The 23,724-nt window shown below is 51.6% G+C and overlaps 1 protein-coding gene and 1 non-coding gene across 5 annotated transcripts in view; one reads left to right on the plus strand and one right to left on the minus strand.

Moving 5' to 3' along the window:
- LOC135916151 (PR domain zinc finger protein 1-like) overlaps positions 1 to 23,260 on the plus strand; it is a 256,776-nt gene extending 233,516 nt beyond the window's left edge. For all 4 annotated transcript variants that reach the window (XM_070538784.1, XM_065449420.1, XM_065449418.1 and 1 more), the window contains exons 4-6: positions 14,660 to 14,836; positions 19,884 to 20,256; positions 20,975 to 23,260. In XM_070538784.1, coding sequence (XP_070394885.1) covers positions 14,669 to 14,836; positions 19,884 to 20,256; positions 20,975 to 23,019 — 2,586 coding nt within the window. In that variant the 5' untranslated portion in view covers positions 14,660 to 14,668 and the 3' untranslated portion in view covers positions 23,020 to 23,260. The remainder of the gene's footprint in view (positions 1 to 14,659; positions 14,837 to 19,883; positions 20,257 to 20,974) is intronic.
- TRNAW-CCA (transfer RNA tryptophan (anticodon CCA)) lies at positions 2,093 to 2,164 on the minus strand. Its single transcript has one exon. It is a non-coding gene; the product is annotated as a tRNA-Trp (tRNA).
- Positions 23,261 to 23,724: the final 464 nt, after the last annotated feature.

Genomic DNA, 23,724 nt, shown 5'->3' on the forward strand with positions numbered 1-23,724 from the left:
TGTTTCATTCACTAAATCAAATTTAGAGTATACATATAAGTACATCCAGGGAAAATATAGAGAATAACTTTCCTTAGCCAAAGCAGCAAAGACGACATTAAAGAAAAAAAAACAACATATACGTATGTTTTATTTCAAGCCATAACCACTCTTAATACCACTTCTCTCTGTTCGAATTCGGATCTTGGAATGAAAAAAAAAAAAGTGTCCTGCAAGCTATGGCCTCGCGTGGCGCCCGCGAGCAGCTAGGGACACTCGATCGTGGCCTCGGAGATCGGGTGACACACGCCCCCCGATCTCGGAGGTCGTTCCTCGGCACGCGAACTAAGTGGCGAAGATTGCTGCTGTTATACACTGCTCCTTCTACATCGCTCGTGCTACGTTACAGTACCGCTAGCAGGAGGCTCGCTGATGGCAGTGACTCCTCAAGCACAGCACAGGAGCGAACGAAATCTGAAGATTTCCATGTGGCCCACCAGTTTTGATTGGCCATATTATACCCCCCGCTTCGCGGCTCAACTTTCGACCGACGGCCACAACTTTTCGCCAGGAACTTTGTTACGGCGAAAACACAGTTTCCGAACCTCTCTTTCACAAGATTGCCAAGCTTGGATCGAAGAACTTTCTGATCGTCTCGCGTTATCGACAGTGCTCCAACGGTTGATCCCCCTGGCCTCGTTGCGAACCGGGCGAGACGTAAACGAACAGATAGAGGGGACGCCCTGGATATACTCGCGTCTACCCGTCGGCAATGACCTGTCGCGTGCACCGGGAGAGAGAGAGAGAGAGAGAGAGAGAGAGCGTCTCACGATTATGAACGATGAGACGAAGGCCGTCAGTCCTCCTCTGTAGCGTTGCGCATGTTCCCACTCTGTACAGGGTCGCTACTGGGTCATAAACGACACCTGCCCCACTGTCATTAAGCGCGGTAATCAGCTAATAGCGTAACTGGGATACTAACTAACGACGTATGTAGCTAGCATTGTAGCTGGGAGCGTTCCTCGGCTGTGTATATGACGTCATCGTTTTCGCCGCGCACAATCCTCCAACGCAGATAATGGCGGCAACAAAACTATATAATCTATAAGGACCCAGTTTGCATTTTCTAGCTTCTTTCTAGCTCCTTATATCTATTTATTTCCGTCCTCGTTTTGGCGGCTGCAATGGCGGCGGATGTTCTATTTCAGACGCCATCTTATGCTCGATCCACTGTCCCGACATTTCGTTTCGCATCAGTCACTGCACCCGATGACATGGTGGCTATGTGTGGACTTCTAACTGCTGCGTTCTAGATCTCATGTTCGATTCGCGGACGCGACAGCTACATTACTGTAGGGGCGGAATGCAGAAATGCTCGTGAGCCGTGCTTTGTCTGCATTAAAAAATAAAGAGCACAGGCGCTTAACGTTAACGCGCAGCCATCCTCAAGGAAAGTCTTCGGCCTGGGGCCTTTATCCTGAAGCGTTAGCCTGCAGCCTTAGCTTGGAGTCATAGCCCGGAGTTGTAGCCTCGCGCCTTAGCCTGCAGTCTTAGCTTAGAGCCTTAGCCTGGAGCCTGCCTAAGTCGTAATTATTAGCCTGGAGTCTCAGCCTAGAGCTCCTAGCGTGCAGTCTTGGCCTACAGTCATGGCTTGGAGCCTTAGCCTGGAGTCAAGGTGTTAACACGGGAGACGACGACAAGCCCATTGTCGAAACGTTGACACGGGGGCAAAGGTTTCAGGCTGAAGTTTGCCTCACTCTCCCATTGCTGATCAATTGACGTGTCCTTCTCCCTGGTACCCCTTCTTCTAGCTCGGTTACAATTACATCATTACAAGCCAGAGAGAGAAGTGGTTCTTGTGGGGAAGGAGGAAAGGCTAGTACTGTTTTCTGCAACCCATCTGGGAGCACGGCTCAGCGCCAGCAGGGTGCAGGAGATGGGATTAAAAGAGAGAGGGTAGGAGGGAGAAAGGTAGAGGGTAGGCGCAAAGAACGATGTCACGCTAACCCCCCCCCCCCCCAAACACACACGCACGCACGCACGCACGCACAAACGCGCGCGCGCACCCGTTAAAGTATAAAAAAATGCGAATAAGCCAGGAAAAAAAAATATTTGACCCGGACGTGATTCGAACACGCAACCTTCTGATCTGGAGTCAGACGCGCTACCGTTGCGCCACCGAGTCCAGCTGTCTGCGCAAATGAAACGGCTGTTGTCATTTTTAGACTCTCTATCGAGGTCCAGCAGCTCCGTGCTGACTTTTTTTCCTTTTTGCCTGATAAGCCTTTCTTTTCCCCGAATTGATAACGGAGGCGACACTGCTTCAGGCCCTGAAAGCCGCTTACATTAGCGAAGTTTTACTTTTTTTAGCTGTGTCCACAAGCGTCGCTGCTTACTTGTCACGAAAACAGGCGTGCTGTTTATGCAACGTGGGTGGTAAATGCTTCCTAGAATGCTTGCTTTAAAAAACGTTTAGCTGACTGTGGTGTCCCGGCAGACGTGTATATATAGCAGAAGGACAACGAAGATCGCGTTGCTGCGCTGTTGCTATTAAAGAGAGAGAGAAAGAGAGAGAGAGAGAGCAAATGATAAAGGAAAGATAGGGAGGTTAACCAGGACTGAGCAGGTTAAGTTGTACCGGTAAATAGCGCTTCTACAATGCCGAAAAAAGAAATAAAACCACTATTACCGCAATAGGAGAGCTAGAATTTCTTTAATGGTTGGCTGGAGTTTGCCTGGTCATACACACAGCATGGACGGCAGCGATATATAATGTATGAAATGTGACCCACCGAGGAATATTACATGCGCAAGTCACAATGCAGTCGCAACTACGCATTTGTAGGTCGCAGCCTCAATCATACACTGTAGCGGGAGACTGTAACGTTTCTCTCGGGCCAGTGTTCCCGGATGTAGGCGGTTTCGTAAGCTATAGAAAAATGCGCAACGTCGAGGGACTAGTGGCGAGGCCGTTTTGAAGTTTCCGCAACAGCTCGCCGTGAGGTCGCTGATTCTGACGCCGCCTGATCGAACCTTTCTTTTTACTGGCAAATAGAGACTGCATTGTTTTCTAAAGGAGCATAAAGACTGAACAAGTTTAGAGAACCACCACTCCGCCACAACGGTCCAAATGCGGGTATGTTACTTTGAATTCGTGACGTAACACTGTAGTGCCGGCCCTGAAATTTCGTCGCGGAATTTAAAAAAAGAGGAAGAAAGAAAAAGAGAGAAAGTTTCAGCCTTCGTTTCCTTTATTTTTTTTTCTCCAATTAGTCAACCTCTCAAAGCGAAATAAACGAAAGTAAAGGTTTGAAAGAATACTTTCAAGGCAAGGACATCGGCACGCAATATACATTTGCTTCAGATTGCGCTTAAATTTTGCACTGCACAAGCTTACGCAGGCGACCTTGCACAATGAGCACAAACATATGCACTGGTAAGCGTACGTATTAGCTAACAGGTAACGCGAGCGAAGGTAAAATGACTATACGGGTGATCAACGTGGACTGAGCAGAACGAAGAAATACAGCGCGCGGGTATACACCTTCCCGGAGCAGCCGAGTTCTTCGTGCCGTATTAGGTGGCGTAACAGGCGCTGTGCCGAGAGAAAAAAAAAAAAAAAGTAAGGACGACAACGTTTATTTCAGGACGTAGTGCGAAGAATTTTGATAGACACGAAAAGGTCACAATACCCGTCAGGACGATACAATACTAGCCACTGTGCGCTATACGTATGTTTGGCGCGGCTTATGGCAGCTCCACATGAATTCTTCGTCTGCTACGATGTACTAGATACATCGTTCACGTTCACGTCATATGCATTGCTCGTTATGCACAGTCGGGGGCGATGATTCTCATTCCTGTTAGCATCCGCACCGGTTGCGCTCGAAGGCTTCGAACTCTCGTCCTCACCTTCCAGTCATTTGAAGCTCCAGTATAGTATATCGAGCGCCCCGCTATACAAACGAAGGCGTTAGCGATAGTACTCGTTCTTCCAATGGTGAGCTCCTTTTGGCAGAGCCCGCGCTCCGCGAAAGCTCTTTGGCAAACCTCTTCCTTTCGTTTTTTTTTCTTCCTCTTTAACCCCTGTATCAACTGCAACAGCGTTTTTTTTTTTTTTAACTCGTTGGCCGTTATCCAATGAGTATGTATAGTTATCTGATCCACTGGAATCGAACGATTGAGCTTCTGAGGCGCGTTGTAGATTGAAAAACCCGAGTTTGTCGTTAGGTGATTACGTGACCGGACTTTAACGTTTCAGCTTACGTATTTGTTTTGCGTTACACCTCTTGCGAGTTGTGCACATAGTGTTAGTATATCTGAGTTGACTTTAAAAGACTGAGTGCGTTTCACTTATTTATTGCGACGTGAATTTAAGAATGAGTGCCTTCTATGCTTACTTATATCAGTTGGCATTAAGTTTAAGTACGATTTTACGTGACTTCTCCGTAGGTGTGCCATTTGATCGCACGTATTTCCACGTGAAAAAAGGAGTATAGCTGGCGCCAAGCGAAGGTGCCAACATCTGCTAGACATCGTATATTAAAAAAAAGACAGAAAATAATAACACCGGAGTCGCCCAGGCGCGGCAGGTGATGAGCAAGTGAGGGACAGCGTGCGGTTCGCATGTCTTGCGGCTTTCGTCGCAAGCCGCGCTGTTGCCCTTGTGTCCCACAGCCCCCGATTATCGTGCGTTCACACGCGCCTCCCGCAGCGATTACACTGAGAGAGAGAGGGAAGGAGGGAGGGAGGGAGAAGAGAGAGAGAGAGAGAAGAGCCGCGGCTCCTGCCCGCCCCGCGAGAGCGTATCGGCGTAGACTTTCGCTACGTGCGTGGTGCAGCCACGCGATACGGTGGCCAAGTGTTACGGGCGTGCGCTACGCATGTACCGGTGTCTGAACGACGTGTGTGTGTGTGTGCGTGGTTGTGTGCGTGGTTGTGTGCGTGGTTGTGTGCGTGTGTGTGCGTGTGTGTTGAGAGGGTGGGGTGGGGGGGGGGGTGACGACGGCGGTACCAGCTTGCACGCAATGTGTAGAGAGTTTTTAAGCGCACCGCCCTGTACCGCTATGCAAGCGCCGCTTCGGCCCCCTTGCCGACTGTGCTTGTGCTGCGGCTAAGCTTCGCCGCGAAAGTGTATAGATGGCGTGGCCTAGCTATATAGCACTCGCAAAGCAGGCACTTGAACGCCGTAATAGCACTAAGTGGTTGTTTTATTTGTCGTGAAGGAAAGAAAGGAAGGAAAAAAAATTACTGCTGACTGCACTGTAACTATATATCTATAGCAGCTGCTTCTGCTGACACCTGAATGGAGGTTACCATTGGGTGGAAGGTTGGATGGATGGATGGATGGATGGATGGATGTTATGAGTGTCCCCTCTGTTACGGGGTGGTGGGTTGCGCCACCAAGCTCTTGCTATTATACTGTCTAATGGCCAATTAAACGTTCATATAGCGCCCCTTAGCGGACGTTCTGACGGTGCAGCATGCGTTTCTGAGGCTCTGTCCATTTATAAGTGAAATAAGCTTATTTCACTTCTCTAGGAGCAGGAACCCGATCTTCATCATGATCCCCAAAACCGCTAACTATTGTAGTTTACTCAAGGATATGAGAACTGCCCAATAAGAAACGAATCAAGTTATCTACTCTTGCGTTATCCTAAATAGTCGGGAAAAAGCCGCACTCAACTTACGCTATCGTGTTAGCGAGATTTAGGTTTCACACGGCCAGACTTAAGGGGCGCAAACCGCCAGGCGTGAAAGAAGAAAAAAAAAAGAGAGAAACGCAAGCTGGGCGTGTGGCTTTGGGCGCGCTATTTATAATAATACTCTGTCTATAATTAAGAGCCGCCTAATAACAACGAAAAAAGTGCTGTCGGCAAAGCGAGGGATATGTTCGCAGCAGATTGGGCGGCAGGGCTGTTTCACTGCAAACTGCTTTCTTCAGGTCTCACCAAACCACGAGCTCTAGAACTGTGCGAGTATCACGCGTGGGCCTCTCGAATTTGCATATTTTTTGGTTACGGTATACAAGACTAACGAGGGAAACGCACGATTTCACGCGACGATCGAGGCTGACGTAACGCGTGCGTATGCCATGTTCACACTACCACGGCTGGTAGATATAGAGCGATAACTTACGGACGCCGACAGTTCTAGCGTAAGGAGGGGGCCCAGAAGAGAGATAGAGGGCACACATGCAGAACGGCGACGCGACAGAGGCGTAAAAAAAAAAGACCGCTCGAAGGGCGCCATTCGCACCTAGCAACAATTACCGGCAATGAGCGACACAAAGGCTTGACCGCATTGTTGGTCATTGGCAGTCGGGTGATGCCCCGGGCGCGATAAGACTCTTGCCGCGGTCCGGGCCTTGGGAGAGACCGATGCCCCCGTAACGGAGAGTGAAGCAAGCGGTGGCAGGGGAGAGGGGGGCAACGGCGTTATAGCACGGTGAGAAAAATGAAAATAAGAATTGTAGCGTGATCCTCCGCTACCGCCAGTGCATTGCGTTTGCGTGAAGTTTCCTGCAAAAAATTACCAGAGAGAAAACTTACGGTACGATTGTTTAGCTATAGCATGTAAATGATGGTTAGTGCGCTGATTTGTATAATCTTGGAGCTTGCTCGGTTTGAGACGCTCTTGCGCGTTTAGTACGCTTTCTATCTGCTTTTACGCCGCCGGCTTACATGATCGCTTGTGACTGATTGAACAGCCAATGGCTTGCGCCATGTGTGTGCTTGCATACCGGGGACATTTTCTTCTTCTCTAATACTACTCATCTTCTAGTCCCCTTTCCCAGTGCAGGGTAGCCAGTCCCCTTTCTAGTCCCCTTTCCAGTGCAGTCCCCTTTCCAGTGCAGTCCCCTTTCCAGTGCAGTCCCCTTTCCAGTGCAGTCCCCTTTCTCAGTGCAGGGTAGATGCGTGCGTGCGTGTGTGTGTGTGTGTGTGTGTGTGTGCGTGCGCGCGCGCGCGCGCGTGTGTGTGTGTGCGTTTGTGTGTGTGTGCGTGTGCGTGTGTGCGTGTCTTTATTTTTCTACATTTCAAAGCCGCCATATTTTTCTAAACGCTCGAACGAAATATCAGGATCTCGGCACACGCATTACCACAGGGACTTGTTGCATATATAACGCAATATTTTGTTGAATGTGATCATTTTTGCAAGGTCAGAAAGTCATTCGAAGTGAAGAGAGACGAAGTTTAAGCAAAACCTACGGAAGGCTACTGCAACGATCACCACGCAGGCGGGGGAAGAAAAAAAGAAAGGTCACGGTGAGAAGTCGTTGTATAGAGCAAGTGAGACGGGACAGAAAGAACAGCCCGTGGTGTGTCCGTATACTTTCTGTCCTTCCTTATTTGTGCTAAAAAAAAAAAAGGCTTTCACGGGAATATCTAGCGATCAGCCGAATAACAAGACACATTAAGACATCGCGCTTAAAGCACCCGTGGGCGCTATAGCATTCATTAGGTGAAGCGCCAAAAGTGAGGGCACACAGGAAGAAAAGAGACAGGACAGGTCCTGCCTCTTTTCTTCTTGCGTGCCGTCACTTTTGGCGCTTCACCTATTGAAAGCTATTCACCAACTAGCCCCACAACGTGTTTTACTGCAGTACGCTGTAGCACCACGTTTCTCTTTAGTAAATTTAGTAAATTTAGTAATTTAGTAATTAAATTAGTAATTAGTAATTAGTAATTAGTAATTAGTAATTAGTAAATTAATTAAATTTAGTAATTTAGTAAATTTAGTAAATAATAAAAGAATAAATAACGGATCGTGTCAAGTGCGTAAAAGACAAACGAAGCGAAGAACGCGCTGAGCTCTGCGATTGTGTAGCTGTTTACGCCGCTGCTCTGCATGCAGCCCGGCCTAACGGCAGGGTGCATGAGTTTTGCGCGTGTATTAAGTTAGAGGAGGGGACAATTGAAAGAAAAAATATATTTCTTCTGTATTGGTAAATTATCCTTCTGCAATGCAGAAAAAGAAGAAACACCTCCGTATCTATACACGGAGGGTGAAGTGGTTTTCCGCGAACTTAACGTGAAGTAGAACTCGGATTTCGCGAATTTTCGCCAAGTCCATATAAATGGGCGTGACCATTGATGAGTCACTTCTCTCCCGGGCGCTAGCTCGTTCCCCCCTTTCCTTCCCACAGCTCGCAGTTCCCCGTGTAACGTTCTACTCTACATCAAAAGCTTCCTGCCTTCACAATATTGCCTTTGCCCCGTTCCCTCCCATCTCCGTTTTTTGCCGTAGCGAGAATCCAGCAGCGCGTCGCGTTAAATACGTTAAAGCCGCCGGGGGCCGGCCAGTGGTGTCACGGCCGTTCGACGGCGCCTTCCGACACTCCGAGCAGCGCGGGGCACATTGCGTAATGGCGTAGCGTAGGAAACACGATCGCAGAGGGAAGGGAGAGAGAGAGTCCGGCCTGTTTCGCGCTGCTGCGGCTGCTGGGGCATGCGCAGGCAGCCCCTCTGCTCCTCGTTGCACCGTAGCCTTGAACCTTGTGGAAGCGACGTACGACAAGGAACCGCGGTCGGCGGCTCGGTCGCCGATGGCGTTCGCACCCCCCTCCTCCCTCGCCGATAAAAGGACATCAAAGCGAACAATTCCAGTCGCAAACGCGACGTCGACACCTCGAAACGTTGCCGCCGCCGCTGTAGCAGCAGCAGCATCATCGGCCGGACGCCCCAACCCTTTCCCCTAATCTCTCTCTCTCTCTCCCCCTTCCCACGATGCACCGCGCGTGATAGGATACACGCGGTGTGGTCATTAGACGATAGCGAAGCAGCGGCCCATCCTCTTCTCTCCATTCCCCCCCCCCCCCTTCCCTTCGCCTTCATCTTCCAAGCTTCAACCTCGCCGTTTTGCACTGTGAAGTGTCTATGTAGCTCTTGCTTTCTTTCTTTTCTTACTTGCCCGTTGTTCCTGCCAAGTACCGCTGCGGCTGCAGTGCGGTGGGGCTCTTTTCCAAGAACGGGAGAAAGCTGACTTCGGTCACTGCTTACAAACACCGACGCGGAGCTCCTCGGGTGTCTATTATGCTACAGCGGTTGGTTGGCTCGCGCGGTCTTCTTTCTATGTATGCGCGACAATCTCGTAGGCCGCACAGGGAGACGTGTTTCGGCGTGTCGCTGGTCGTGCATGTTGTTGGATTAGCAGCTGTGCTGGCTTTAAGGGCGTCAATATAGTAGGCCTGGACGTCCTGTGCATGCTGGGAGAAGCCGTGAGAGCAGTTGCCCTGGACAGCTTTCGTGGAGGAATCTACTGACGCGCCAATTTCAAAGACGGATTGAATGTCATCTTTCTTTAAATGTCTTTGAAAGAAAAAGAAAAATAGGAAGGGGCACCGGTGTTTCTTTTCTGACTTAAGCTCGATGTAGAAGGGCGTCAGAGGCGTCCAATAAAGTAAGGAACTCTAAGTAGTAAATGGCTGCCGCGTCATGAAACGTTATGCTGCTGAGAGTCAAGTTCTTCATGTGAAATGTCCAATATATCATGCCTAAAGTGTAACTTGTTACACACTATGGGAACGGAAGTGTGTGTGTCTGCATGCGTCTGTGCGTGTGTTTGTATGTGAGCGTCAACGGCTCTCTTCGATACGTAGTAGAATGGATCACTCCACTCCTCGACGCGAAGCGCGCGCGGAGCCATTGCAAATAAACGCCATCAACGTTTGCAAACACCCACGTCTCTCCAAGCGCGCCGGCGTGCGTCTCTTAATTACCGGTGCAAACACAAAGCCATGGCGGAGACGAGCCCGCCCGCCAGCCTCTCAGATCCCGCGCACGCGCATGCTTCCTGCGCCGTCTAGTCGCACAGCGACAACGCAGAGGTGTGTTGCTTGATCGCACACTTGCCGAATGGCCGGCTGCAGGTACGCTATATACATACAGCCATTCTATGGCGGCTCCACTCAATCAGTCGATTAGGAAGGCACGTCTCGGAAGTGTGAAACACGCACCGCAGCACTCGAAGTGGGGGGAGGGGGGAGGGAGGGGAGTAGAGGGGGCGTTCTGACGGGGCAGAGGGGATCCCAGTATCCCGCAGCGCAAACAGATGGCTGTCGCTCCAGCGGCGGCCATTGTCGACCGGAGACAACGCGGTGACGTCATCTGTAGGACAGATCGGGGCTTTGGGTGGAATGGGGGTTCTGCTCGGTGTACCGAGATTGAAGTGACAGACCGTGAAAGCAAAGTGCGTGTGTGTGTGTGCGTGCTCGCGGGGCGCAGGTTTTGGGAGCATTCTGCGCCGCCTCGTGTTTCTCTCTGTATACACGCACAAGGGGGGGGGGGGGTAGGGGGGTGCAGGATCCGAAAGAACGAAGCAAAATCTGTGCAACAGGAAAGCGGGGATGGGTGACGAACACAAAGCGACTCGGAGTCGTCGTCGCGGGGGAGCTTCGCTCGAAGGCCCCGTGCGTGAACTCACTTAAATTCCAATAAGCCGGAGTCAAGTAAGGATCTCACCCGGGCCACTCTAGACTACACCCACAAGAGGCTGGGACCGCGCGCAGAGGTATCTCGACACGCGATGTGGGGGGCGCTGAGCGCGCTATACGCAAGAGAGAGGGCGAAGTGAAAGAGAAATAATAAAGAAGAAGTTTAATGCGATCAACACACGCGCTCCTCTGCTGCTTGGCTCCCTGCGAGAGACCGCGGAGTTGACAGCGTTGGGCATGAAACCCGGCATCGGAAGCTTGTGGGGTGTCGCGCATTGTTTACTATCCCTCGACCCCGCTTTATTTTCCGGATGAAGGACCCAAACTTTGCTCGCTTTAAGGAAGCCACGAAGCCCACAACATTCGCTTCCGCAAGGCATCCCCTACCCCAACCCCGCTCTCCACGGTTTATTATCAAGCGTTGAGGAGGAGGTTTCATACAGGAAGAGATGAAGACGATGACAGGACAGGAGTCGCAACGCTCTGTTTCGTACCTGTCACTTTCTTCGTCAGTCTGGGCGAGGGAAGCGGTTATTAAAAGCGAGACGAGGTAGAACGTCACTTACGTAATAGAAAATTGTCAAGTGTTTGCGAGAAAAGTGACTTTTGCGACAATCGCTGCAGCGACCATTTCATTGAACGCAATGGGCGCGGCACTTTTTAGCTCGACATTTCCAACGAAATGTGTTGGTTATGGATGGCGTGGTTGCCTTTGAAGTGCAGAACGAAGTTGTGTGAATGCACTCCACTGGGCCGTAGAAAGGCGCTAGGGCTATACAGCCACAAGTCATTCTGGTGCTTAGCCGAGCGATTGTACGCTTGCCAGAGGGGCAACATTTGTACGCGCTCAACAGCCGTGTGTTTCCTTTAAAATATGCATCGCACTGTACATTTCGGCAGCAGCAATGATGTCTGAACTCATTGGTGGATAAATAAGCGCGACAACAGGGTTTCGATGCGACCGAATTCTGCGCGATCACCTTACAAAGCGTTTTTTTCTCTCTCCGTCTTTCCTTCCCGTCGTTCACGATAAGATGCATCGACCGCCACAGCGAGAATGTGCCGATCCGAGCCTGCTTCGCTCTCCAGTTCCCTACTAAGAGAAATGCTCACGCAAAGAGAGTGGAGAACGAAAACAGAAAGAAAGAAAGAAGAAAGAAATGAACGGTACAGGAGGCAGAGCGGGCGAGATAACGCGGACGTCAAGCGACCAATAATGGTGCGGCGTTGACAGTGAAAGTTGTGCGAGAAGAACCGCGGCGCGCTTGCTCTACTGCACTCTCTCTCTCTCTCTCATCCACATAGCCTCCCCTCTCCCGACACGCGTCCTCCTCGCCGTCCCGTTCTCGGGCGGCCGCGTAGCTAGCGGCGCACGTAGACAGACCGTAATCGCGTGTTAAAGAAAAAACTTTGTAACGGCTCGCCGCAGCGGTGCGGATCCTCCTTGCGAGCCGGCCGCAGGGAAAGATATGCGCATAGTGGTTAGGCGGAGAAGAAGAACCAAAGTTTTCGTTTACAAAACTAAGTGGAGCATGCGCGGTGATGCGGCGTCCGCGAGGCCCGAGGATGATGCCTCCTACGCCGCCTTCGTAGCGGCCACGGCGGAGACTTGCGGAGACTTTGAAATGACTGTCCCAATTGTGCCTGTCAGCGACGACGACCCTGCTTCGCTTGTAAGTGGGACGAGACTGTCACTTTCTGTCGACCATGCTTACCCTTCTTCTCCTCCTTCCTTTCCTTCTTCTTGTTTTCTTTCTCTATCTCTTTTCTTTTATCATTAATCGCTGACCCTTCAAAAAAAAAAAAAATAAAGCCAACTAGTGATATGACCTCAGCAGTTTCATGCATTACCAGGACGACAGGATCATTCAGAGATGTTTTTCTTGAGCCCATCGTTCGGGGAAAAAAAGGGCAGTGCACATCATGAAACCCGTGAAGAAAGCGACGCTAACGCTTTAAATGTGCTCAGTCAACACGCTGTTGCAGTAGTTGGATGTTTGAGCGCTTTCTCGATAAGCGGATCTCGCAATACCTTATATATGAAAGGCTCTCTCTTCACCCTCTGCTCTGCACCAAGGAATTTAATTTGGATTGAATATGTTCTACAGGATAGGGGGACGGTACAAAATAAGCGAGCTCGCGGATTCCCGCCCAAAAGCAGGCCAGAGGAGCTCGCTCTTCACCATCTACCGATGATGTACCGAGTGGACCAGGTAACCTGTGATACTATGTGACCACCAATCGAGGCGCCTAGTGGTACTCTAGTACCAGTGACGGTCAGTACTGCCGCTGGTACTGACTGACTCTGACTTACTGCGACTGACTAGAATTCCGGCCGACTCTCGCTTTGGTTCACGTTTCCCTTGACTCCTTGAATAGATTGCAGGATTTGCCTTGGCTTTCGGCACCGTGTGCGCCTCATTAATAGAAACTCGCTTGTTCCGAGGTTTCGCACTATCGAGAACGCCATCCCTGATATCAAACTCTTCTCACTTCGAGCTGTTTTACTTGTCTCCGCTGTATGTTGCAGAAACTCTGGGCTCGAGGCCTCAACGGTTATTATTATTTTTTTTGTACCAAACTAGCTCGAAACGTCTGAGCACTCGTGACTTAATCGCATTTAGGGGAACCACCAGACCAAGGAAAGACCCTATAACAATACCGGAGTGAATCTGACGTTTAGCGTCCTCAATCAAAAGACGTCGAAAGTAATCATCATCGTTTTTTTTTTCTTTTTACGAAACTCCTAGCGCATTAGTGACTTGCTGCCTCCGAGATACTTCGCTGTTCAGTACTGTCCAAGTGGTACTTTCAGTATGTAAGCTCACATCACTCGCACAAACTCTGACGCTTATATAACGGCGGTGGAATAGGTCTGTCCCGCCTTCCCGGAGATATTCGATTTCCATCAATAGGACGAGAAGGTTCCAGATTGGAGAAGAAAAAAAAAATATAAGGGTGGGGAAAACGTGGGCTGGGAGGGGGACGATCTAAATGATGATGATGATGCTGTGTGTCGGCCAACGCTGCGACGTCAGCCCGGCCTTGAACTTGGTAGGCGATAGCGGGGCCTAGGTTATCTGCTGGAGCAGCATTTATACCAAAAAATAAAAAAAAAGCCCGAGGTGTTTGAACCGATCCGATCGCCATGGGGTTGCGGAGGGATGCGTTGAGGACGAACAAGAGTGAGGTGGGTCACTCGCCCGATCCTCAGCCCCTTTTCTTTCTCTTTTTTTTTCTTGTTATCGTTCGTTACTACATGATGCGCCTGAAACATGCCCGAGGTTGCTTATCGAGGCCGTAGCCCTCACGGCCTCATTCTTTTAGTCCACCATTTTTATATATATATGTGTGTGACGTCGCTTTTACTTAGGGCGCTCCCCCGGGTGTGTGAGTTACTGTGTGCGAGCGCGTAGATGATAAAGAGGCTTTGTAAAAATGACAGCGCTGGAGGCACGTAAGCGCAGAAAAGGGCAGTGATCGGCGTCGACTACACGAGCCACGACCGTAAAGAAGCGAGCGGCCTGCGATCCGGTCGCTCCTGCCGGAACACGGTTATGGTCCAAGCGGACTTATGCGATGGAACTGTAGACCTTGGGAGTTTCTCTGCAACGGTCAGTTGTGATACCGCGAATGTCCGCCGTGTTATAACGTCCATCGGCGTTATATATGACGACGATCTCTTCTCTTTTTTTTTCCTTCTTCTTTTGAGTGTTTCGGAACGCAGTTCTGTGTTTGAAGGCAATTTCTCGATTCGTTCTTTTAAGTTTGTGCTGTGTTGCGTTCAACCCTTCAAACCCAACTTTAGCAGGAGTCGCGATCGTCATACTCAATCTACAGGGCTGAGTAATGTTTTATGATACTATTGAATAACTTTTCTTCTTCTTTTTTCTTTTTTTTTGTCATGATTTCATTTGTTAAACGAGGTCGGCCCATCTCTGTGCACTGTTGATATTTAATCTCCGCTCTGCACTCTTCACGAATGCAAGCACTTTGTAATGAACGTGAACTGTATGTACGTGTAATACTACGGCTGCATGATGCTTCCCACGGGGCCGCAGTGGCTTTTGCCACACCTCCACGATGGACCTTGGCACACCTTCCGGGGGAAAATGTGCTCACTACGAAAAATAAGAATAAAAATAGACACCAAGCTAAGGTTAACGCATGGTGCCATATGGCCACCAATCTAAAATGCACAGCTTCGTAAGGAAGGGTTCTCAACAGTCTACCGTCCCTCTGTCGCAGGTGTTTCGTATGATGGAAGATGGATCGCTGGACCTCAGCAGCCTGCGCGAGTCGGACTTCGAGCAGCTGGCCGTGTACCAGGTGCGGGACCAGGCCTGCGAGGAAGGCCTGTCCAACAGGGCGGAGGCCTCCCTGCCTCGCAACCTGCTGCTCAAGCCCTCCCAGACGCTCAGTGACGTGAGTGGCCCTTTTCCTGTACTGGCTATACGGCCAAGATGTGGCTCGACGTGGCTGCGAGCATCGAGCCAGAAGTCGTTGCTGGCCTCATGTCAAGCACGTTCGCCCAACTAATGGTGGCACCAGTAATCGTTCTGATGAAGATCCAAGTGCACATGCTGGAGCTTGTCTCTTGAGCGTGGCTTCACCACGACGGCCACGCGTATAAATTTCCCATGTCATATTACAAGTAAGCTGTGTCTGCACACGCTATTCGCGAAAAAATTACTGCGCCATCTTTAGTTGTGCAAACTGCCTTGCAGGAAAGCTAGCTTTACAGTTGCGAAAAGGGCCTATACCGACATGACATCACATTAGATGACAGCAGCACATGGACGTGTAAACTAGCAGTAAGGCTCACGGGACCGTGAGCCGGATATAATGTACACAATGGTTCTGCGTTAAGCAGCACAACAAGGCGCATGTAATAAACAATGGCGAGTGGTGTAGCTTGAGTTGGAAACAGTTTTTAAACGCAGGAACCAGGTGTGGGCGCAGTACAGATATGGGACATGGCCCCTCCACAATTTGCTGTCAAGACTTGTTTGACAAGTTATATCGTAATTCTGGTCCGTAATTGCATTTGTCGTGATCTTTCACTTAGTACGCTCAGCGTACTTCGAAATGTTCTGAATATGTCCTCCTGCTTAAGAGTACACATTCAGCTATGTTAATTTCGAAATTGAATAGCTGTAAGGCAGCTAATTACTGCCGAATAAATTTTGCGTATGTATTCGCTCAAAGGTTCCAGCGTAGCGATTCAGCTGCGCTGTTTCTCTTCCTTTCTTTCTTTCTTTCTTTCTTTCTTTCTTTCTTTCTTTCTTTCTTTCTTTCTTTCTTTCTTTCTTTCTTTCTTTCTTTCTTTCTTTCTTAATTTTAGGCATGTGTGTGGGAAGGGAGGGGGGGGGCGTGGTCCATTTAATGTCTACCGTGTTTTCCCTTGTCTTTCTTTGTCGGTTCTTTTATTCTCTTTGGCAATCTGTCCGAAGAGGGCACGTATCATCTTTATATGAACGCCAAGGTTGACGCACTGGCCAGTGCATCAGTCAGACATGTCTGACGCTCTTTATTGCGTCAGCATGTACTTTCAGATAAACTGCTTCATTGTTTCATTGCCCTTACGTGATGCATTCAATAATATGCCATCTCTTGTATTTGTGTTAGTGCGCTGACGAAAGAAAACAGTAGTAGGATTTGATTTCATACACAAACACAACGTTAATATAGAGAGAGCAGTCTATATTGAAAAGATTGGTGTCACATTAGGTCGTAAGCCATAGCCGGTGGAAATGGAGCCCACACGATAAGAGAAAGGGCATAGCAGGGCGCGATAATCCCGCGCAGAAGGTTTTGCGTTCAGTGCAGTCGAGCCAGAATAAAATTGCGAGATGAAAGGCAAAAAAAAAAAAAGAGGGGGGGGGGGGTGTTGGTATATAACCAAGACATAAAGTATAAAGTGCGGTCAATACGTGTGGGAAAACCCAGATTTGCGTTCAACGCCCGCAGTATACGTTTCGATCTTGCGCCGAACTCACTGAAATGACAAGTCCGAATTTCTTTTTCACGACAACTATGCGCCGCGGATAATTGAAACCGAAGCTTCGAAACTCGCCCGAAAGGTGGCTAATCGAACGCTGGTTACGTGTTCCCTTTCACATCGGTGCGGAGTGTACACATTTAGCGGTAAAGGAGAGAAAGGTACGTAGCGGTTTCGGGAGGTGAGAATGCAGGGCGTGGTCAACTCCGCGCTTCAATCTGCAGCGCGCAGGCAAAGAAGCGGCACGCGGCGAAGGTACGATAAAAAAATAATATAAAAAGAAGATAAAGAAGCAAGCAAAGGCCAGGCCTGCGGGAGGGATATAGCTGCAGCGGTGTCGGGGCGGCGGAGGCGCGCCGATAAAGCGTTCGGAGAGTGACACAGTTCCGCGATAACCGCGACGGGGCCAGCGCTGAAAAAGTCAGTGACACCCTTATCTCCGTTCAAGGGCGCCGCCGTCAACGACGCAGTGTTACATCAACAAAGCCCCCCCGGCGGCGCGACCGTGAACCCCTCCGATTTCGGCCACGGTCGCCGCTTGCTGATGCCGCGCGGCCTTCCGTCCGGTTACGACATCGCCGCCGGCATCGCATGCGAGCGCCTCGTCGTATAACGAAGCAATGGCGTACATATCACGCACGGCGCCCCCGGCGAATGTCGGTCAGGTCCATCGCGGCCGTAGGAGGAGCAGCGCGGTCTTCGGAGGATTTTTTCACAGCGGTAGAATGTCCTCGTCAGAGAATCGCAGGCGACGCACGCGCAAGCAAGTGGGTGAGAAAAATTGCATTGGCTTGGGAGAAAGCGCTTTGTAAGAGACGGATCGCGTTCCAGCTTTCCATGCTGAGGGCGGCGCCTGAACAGTTGGCGAGTGAAGGGAGCGCATGTCTTGCAGGAGGCATCGTACGCGTCGCGGTGTACCCTCTCCTACTTTTTAAGGCTCGTAGCGCAGCTCGGAACGAGCAAGAAGGAAGGTGGAAAGGGTAATGAAAAGGAAAGGAGAACAGGGGTGGGAGAGCAGGGTCCTTTTCGCTCGTTCTGAGCTGCGCTACAAGTCTAAAATAGTCATCACATACCAACTCGCCCAAACTGTTGCGCTTTTGACCCTCTCCTACGTTTATCTTGATCGGCCAAAATTGTCCGATCGAGGGTACCGTACGGAAGATTTGATAATTTTGATCAAGGCATTCCGTGTAGAACAAGGTTTCTGTGGCGAAGCCGAAACGTCTTTTAACCGTACAACCCGTCGACTTTGGTCGACGGCGTTCCGTTCTTCCTTGACTAATATGGATAAATGCGTCTTTTTTTTTTTTTCTCGGACGCTGCCATCACATACTTATAGCCCACGTTTTACTGGTAAATATGTCTGCTGTTGACTCAAACATGGCAAATTGTGTTCCTTTGTTTGTTTGCGCATCCTGTTTCTTCCTGCTGTTGCATGGTTTTCTTTTCCAGACATATGCTATAAGCCTCCGCTTCTCTTCCTCTGTCTGCGTGCATTTCGAATAATTTTTTAAACGAGCGATTTCTTTAGAACTTCAGGCCAGGTACAGCCTGCTCTCACCGAGGTGACAATGCAGGTTCTCTGTGAATAATCTTATCTTACGCGTGTGGGGCGCACTCCTCCGTCCCTTTCGCCAACTTCTTCAGACACACCTTTGTAGCATCTAACTTTTCACTTAGCATGCTTCTAAAACCTAACACACTCTTCATCCACATATTTTAACAGCCTTCTCCCAACCACCAGAAGGGTAGCAAACCGCCCCGTTAACCACGCCTTGTTCACCTGTTTGGCCCCTGTCATCCACCGGTCTACATCGTACTTTATCGACTGAGGTTTCCAAGTTCTTCATCTGGTACTTCCTTTCATCGTTGGCGTAGGCTGTACGCTCACTTAACTCGCTTCCATCAACTCAAAACAACAGGGCAGCGCTTGCTTAACGTTCTATCTTATCGGCATGCTATTGTGTGTTCTTTTTCCCGTTCTTTTTTTTTTTTTAAAGCGGCACTCTAAATGTGGCGGCTCCTCTTGCACAAACACATAAGGTACGCCGCTCAGTGCTCGTACACCTACACGTGTTTGCCGGGGGAAAAGAAAAGTGATTCCAATCGACGCCCCACAGCCCTCAAAAAGAAGTAACTACAAAAAGAAAAAAAAAAGCCTCGCGAAAACATGAGTGGCCCCCATTGTTATTTTTTGTAGGCGTTATCAACCAGGGGGCCACTTTCTAGTGCGCGGCGAAGCGAGGCAGTATTGTTGGCCGGCGCCACATCCGCCCTAATCAAACAAGTTATCATGTCGCCTGTTGTGAGAGAAAGAAACACACCCAGTAAGTCTGATAAGCAAAACACAACAACATGACGAGCAAACCATACGCCACTCCGCCTCTATACTGTTCGCGCCTTAAAGCTCCCGACTGTGTACCTGTATTTATGTGGTTGGTTTAAACGATTAGCGTGTAGTAAGTCTCGAATACGGCCCCACGCTTGTGACGCAGATCACGATCCTTCATTAACGCTTGTTGACAGCCGACGGCGGGGGGTCCTTATCGCACCTTCCGCGGGAGACCCCACTAGAACACCAACAAAGTCGGAACAGCAGTCGCAGTAAGCGATAGTTCAAATAAGGCAGTTAAATGAGGTTTTATTTGAGAAGGGGGCTAGCAGGAAGAAAGAAGGAGGGAACAAGGAACAGAGAAAGATATAGGGAAGCATTATAGGCGCTAGATTGGGCAAAAAGCGGAGTAATATTTTCGCGGTACTCTGACGCGATGATGAGGCGCGTCTATGTTGTTGGGTTGTTCCCTTCCGACAGAGGCTCCAACTTGTTGATCACAGCCGGTGACTGATCATCTCCGCATGTAATACTGCGAGCACTGGCACAGAATGTTGCTGACAGTTTCCACTTCACCACTGCGGTTACGGGCTGCGAAATAAAAAGGGAAAGTTTATCCACAGTAGCAAGTGAGAGGTTGGCCGGAGAAGCACGTCTCCGACCTGCTACTTACAACATCTTGCTACTTTACAACATGGTCGAAGGGTTAGGGAGAGACGGGTAGGGGAAGACTAGGTGATGATGCAATAATGCGGTGATGGTCTGCGGTGATTGTGATTGTCTGTCCAATGTACGGTATGTGTCCACAGTAGCAAGTGAGATGTCGGCCAGAGAAGCACGTCTCCGACCTACTACTTACAACATGTTGCTAATTTACAACATGGGCGAAGGGCTAGGGAGAGACGGGTAGGGGAAGACTAGGTGATGATGCAATAGTGCGGTGATGGTCTGCGGTGATTGTGATTGTCTGTCCAATGTACGGTATGTGCAAAGCATGCAGTTTCTTTTTTCTTTTTAGACTTGCGCACAGGCATGAGTCACGAACGGGCTATATAGAGTCTTGCCAGTGAAATGAAAGTAGTTTACGTAGTCCTTATAATGGGCTGAATGAGTTTAACGAGCTATTCTTGTGCGCGCAGGTTCTGGGCGTCTGGAGCACGGACTACATCCCGCGAGGCACACGGTTCGGTCCCTTGATGGGCGACGTGTACCGCAAGGATGAGGTTCCCGCCAACGCGAACCGCAAGTACTTCTGGCGAGTGTACGACGGGCCCGATTCGTTCCACTACGTGGACGGCTTCGACGTCAGCAAGGCGAACTGGATGCGTTACGTGAACCCGGCCTACTCGAGCGAGAACCAGAATCTGGTCGCCTGTCAGGTCAAGCAGGACATCTACTTCTACACCGTCAAGCCCATCTACCCGAACCAGGAGCTCCTGGTCTGGTACTGCCGGGAGTTTGCGGAACGACTCAGCTACCCCGTCACCGGAGAGCTTATGCTCCAGAGGATACGTGAGTGCCCTTGTCTCTCGGCATTTCTCCTGAAAGCACGATCCTCATGGAGGATCGTGTTTGCATGTGTTGGTTGGCATACGCCCTGTTAAGAAACGACGGTGTGAAGGTGGAACACGGAGTAGAGGAACCACGCAACGAAGCGAGGTTACGTCGTTCCTTCTCTCAAGTGTCCCATCTTCTAGCTGTTATTTCTTAATACGCATCTTGCACTTACAGTTGGTCGATGGGAGCTCACTCAAAACGAGATAAAAATGTGTTTGGTGAGTGCTCATGCCAACATCGGTGGCGCCGCCCGGACCGATCTCGAAATCCGCAGGGGTGCTTTTAGGCCAGTTCTGAGTGCTAGCATTGCGTAAAGAGCCATTATAGAAAGTCGCTTTTCACAAAGAGAAACCGTATTCGCTGCTCTGGTGGAATAGCGTACTTGAGTCGGGCATTTATTGAGATGCGTGTACGCAACGAGTGACAAAGTATAATCCTTTGATGTATAGCGTCGACACTGAGCGGCTTATTGCACGCGTTGCGGTGATGATAAAGTCACCAGAACGTTTTGATGCATTACTACCTAAACAGCTGCGTACTTAAGTAGTTACTTAAGTAGTTACAACCGGTCGCCAAAGTTGCAGCGGCCGCGTAGCTTCGCTCATGAGGGAGCACGCGCCTCCAAATGCGAAGCTGCGATCAAACACGTTCCCTCTTCTCGTTGGTCGCGCAGGGGAGCAACTGCAGCCAGCGGTCAAGGACGACGCCTACTTCTCCCGGCCGCACCAGCTGACGCCGCCCGAGGGCAGCACTCGCAGCGACGAGGGCTACCACAGCAATGGCGGTCCTGAGGACGGCCTCACGCCTCCCGAGGACAGCAGTGACAGCGACAGCGACAACTATGTGCTCGACTTCAGCGTCAAGGCTAAGCGCAAGCAGCCGCCCGCGGGCGGCGGCGACAAGGCGGAGAAGCGAGACGACAAGTGCGAGTCGGTCGCCGTCGTCGCTGCCGAGCAGCAGCAGCCCGACAAGTCGTCGCAGAACGAGTTCCGGAAGGTCAAGATCAAGATGCCCAAGGCGTACCACTACCGCAGCGGCGGGGCCGGCACGCCCCCGCCCGCGGTGGTCACCACCAGCGACGAGAACCCGAGGCCCAACAGCTCGAGCTCGCCGGGCGCCGCCTCGAGGCGGCACGACGACGAGAAGCGACTGGGCGCGCTGCACGAGCCAGCCAGTCCCAAGTACGCCAGCGCGCCCCGGTTCACTGAGGACGTGCTGGAGCGTAGCGCGAGCTCGGCCTTCTCCACCTACGAGGGCATGGGCCAGAGGATCTCGCCGCAGAGCCCCAAGGGTCCTCCGGCTCCTGGCATTCTCGAGAACTTGCTCCTGCAGCGGTACCAGGAGCGCGCCGCCGCGGGCCCGGAGGCGCCCGCGCTGCGGCGCGAGTCGCTCAAGGAGCCCGTGCGGGTCATCGTGTCCAGCGAAGTGTCGCCGCCGGCCGCTCCGGACACCTCGGGCGAGGGAGGCCACCAGCCGGGGCCGCCGCCGCCACTCGTGTTCCCGCACAAGAAGAGCATCCGCTACCACCCGGGCAGCAGCAGCAACGGAGGCAGCCCCGAGATGCACAGTCCCGACTCCACGGACAAAGCGCACCAGCAGCCCGCCGTGTCGTCTGCCGTGAGCCCCGGCTACGGCGTGCCGGGCTCGGCGCCGGCGAACTACCTCTACATGAACGGCATCGCGCCCATGTTCTCGCCGGCGCACTTCAACATGTACGCGTACTCGGTTCCCGAGACTGTGCACTCGTCGCTCGCGTCCCCGTCGGCGGCCATGCCACCCTACCCGAAGTTGCCCGAGTTTGGCGGGCACCACGGCCCTCACCACGCGATGCTGCCCATGTCCGCGGAGAGCGGCAAACTCCCGCCTTCCGGCGGCAGCTCGCCCGGCAGCAACAGGCCCTACTCGCCGGGCTCCAACCCTCGGGGTTACCGGTCGTTGCCGTACCCGCTCAAGAAGAAGGACGGCAAGATGCACTACGAGTGCAACATCTGCTACAAGACCTTCGGCCAGCTGTCCAACCTCAAGGTGCACCTGCGCACGCACTCCGGAGAGCGACCGTTCACGTGCTCCGTGTGCGGCAAGACGTTCACGCAACTGGCCCACCTTCAGAAGCACCACCTGGTGCACACGGGCGAGAAACCGCACCAGTGCGACGTCTGCAAGAAGCGCTTCAGCAGCACCAGCAACCTCAAGACGCACCTGCGGCTCCACTCGGGCCAGAAACCGTACGCCTGCGACCTCTGCCCGGCCAAGTTCACCCAGTTCGTGCACCTCAAGTTGCACAAAAGGTTGCACACCAACGAGAGGCCGTACACTTGCCAGACATGCAAGAAGAAGTACATCAGCGCCTCGGGTCTGCGGACGCACTGGAAGACCACGTCGTGCCAGCCCAACATGGTCCTGGACATGGAGCTCGACAAGGGTCCCAACGGCTACGACTATGGTCCCATGGAACTGTCCCCTCCTCCGCCCCAGGCGATGGAGAGGCACCCCGCGGGCCTGGCTCACCACGGGCTCGGCCCGGCCAGCCCCGGTGACGAGTACCCCCCCGCGTTACACCACGCGCCGCCACCACCTTCGAGCAAGGAGAGCGACTACCCGTCGTCCTACCACCGCTCCGAACGCGCCAAGACGTCGGTCATCACCAGCGGCCCGGCGTCGCCCGACGACGACCTCTCCAAGAAGTGCCACCCGACGCCCGACAGAGACAAAGAGTGACTGTGCGCGCGTGCGAGCGCTTCTGCGCGCAGAATCGTTTGTGCGCGAACTCTGTACAAAGCAAAACTCAAGTCATGGGCCCGGGTGGCCGCTCTCACAAAATCGCGCAACGCGGCGTCGGGCGCGCGCGTGCTCGGTGTCTCTCCCTCTCCCTCTCACCGGTCTTCAACCGAGACCGTATTTATTGTTTCGCGCGGCCGAGACGCGGGGGGCTGCGGGCCGGCCGGCCCCTCTTTCCATACACATTCCAGGAGCGGCGGTGCGTCTTGTTTCCGTGGAGGAAGGGCAAGAACTCAGGAGGGAGCATGACTTCAGGCAGCTAAACTCGGCATAGCCAACATCTCTCATACTCCTGTGACACAGTCACCCTATCCCTTCTTTTACTCGCTTCGGGGGTCAGATCGACTCGTTAACCTTTGGGAATTGGGCCTCAGGCGCGCGATTGCCGAACCATTCGTGGCCGTTGATGGAGGGAAATCTGACGCTATCGCTCGGAAGTCGAGGGAATTATGAGCGTTATTCTTCTGTGATTTGGCACTGGACTCCCTGAGAAAGCACACGGCATTTCGTTCTTTGTTGCGGAGCAACCTTGAGTGCAATGCATCAGTGCGTTTATCTAGAGCACTTGAGCATTTTATGTACGAAGAAAAGAAAAATATCGCGTTTTTGCCAGATGCGAATGGTATTAGAGAATAAACGAGACTA

The sequence above is a fragment of the Dermacentor albipictus genome, chromosome 5 (genome assembly GCF_038994185.2).
Source record: "Dermacentor albipictus isolate Rhodes 1998 colony chromosome 5, USDA_Dalb.pri_finalv2, whole genome shotgun sequence".
In the NCBI taxonomy this organism is placed as follows: domain Eukaryota; kingdom Metazoa; phylum Arthropoda; class Arachnida; order Ixodida; family Ixodidae; genus Dermacentor; species Dermacentor albipictus.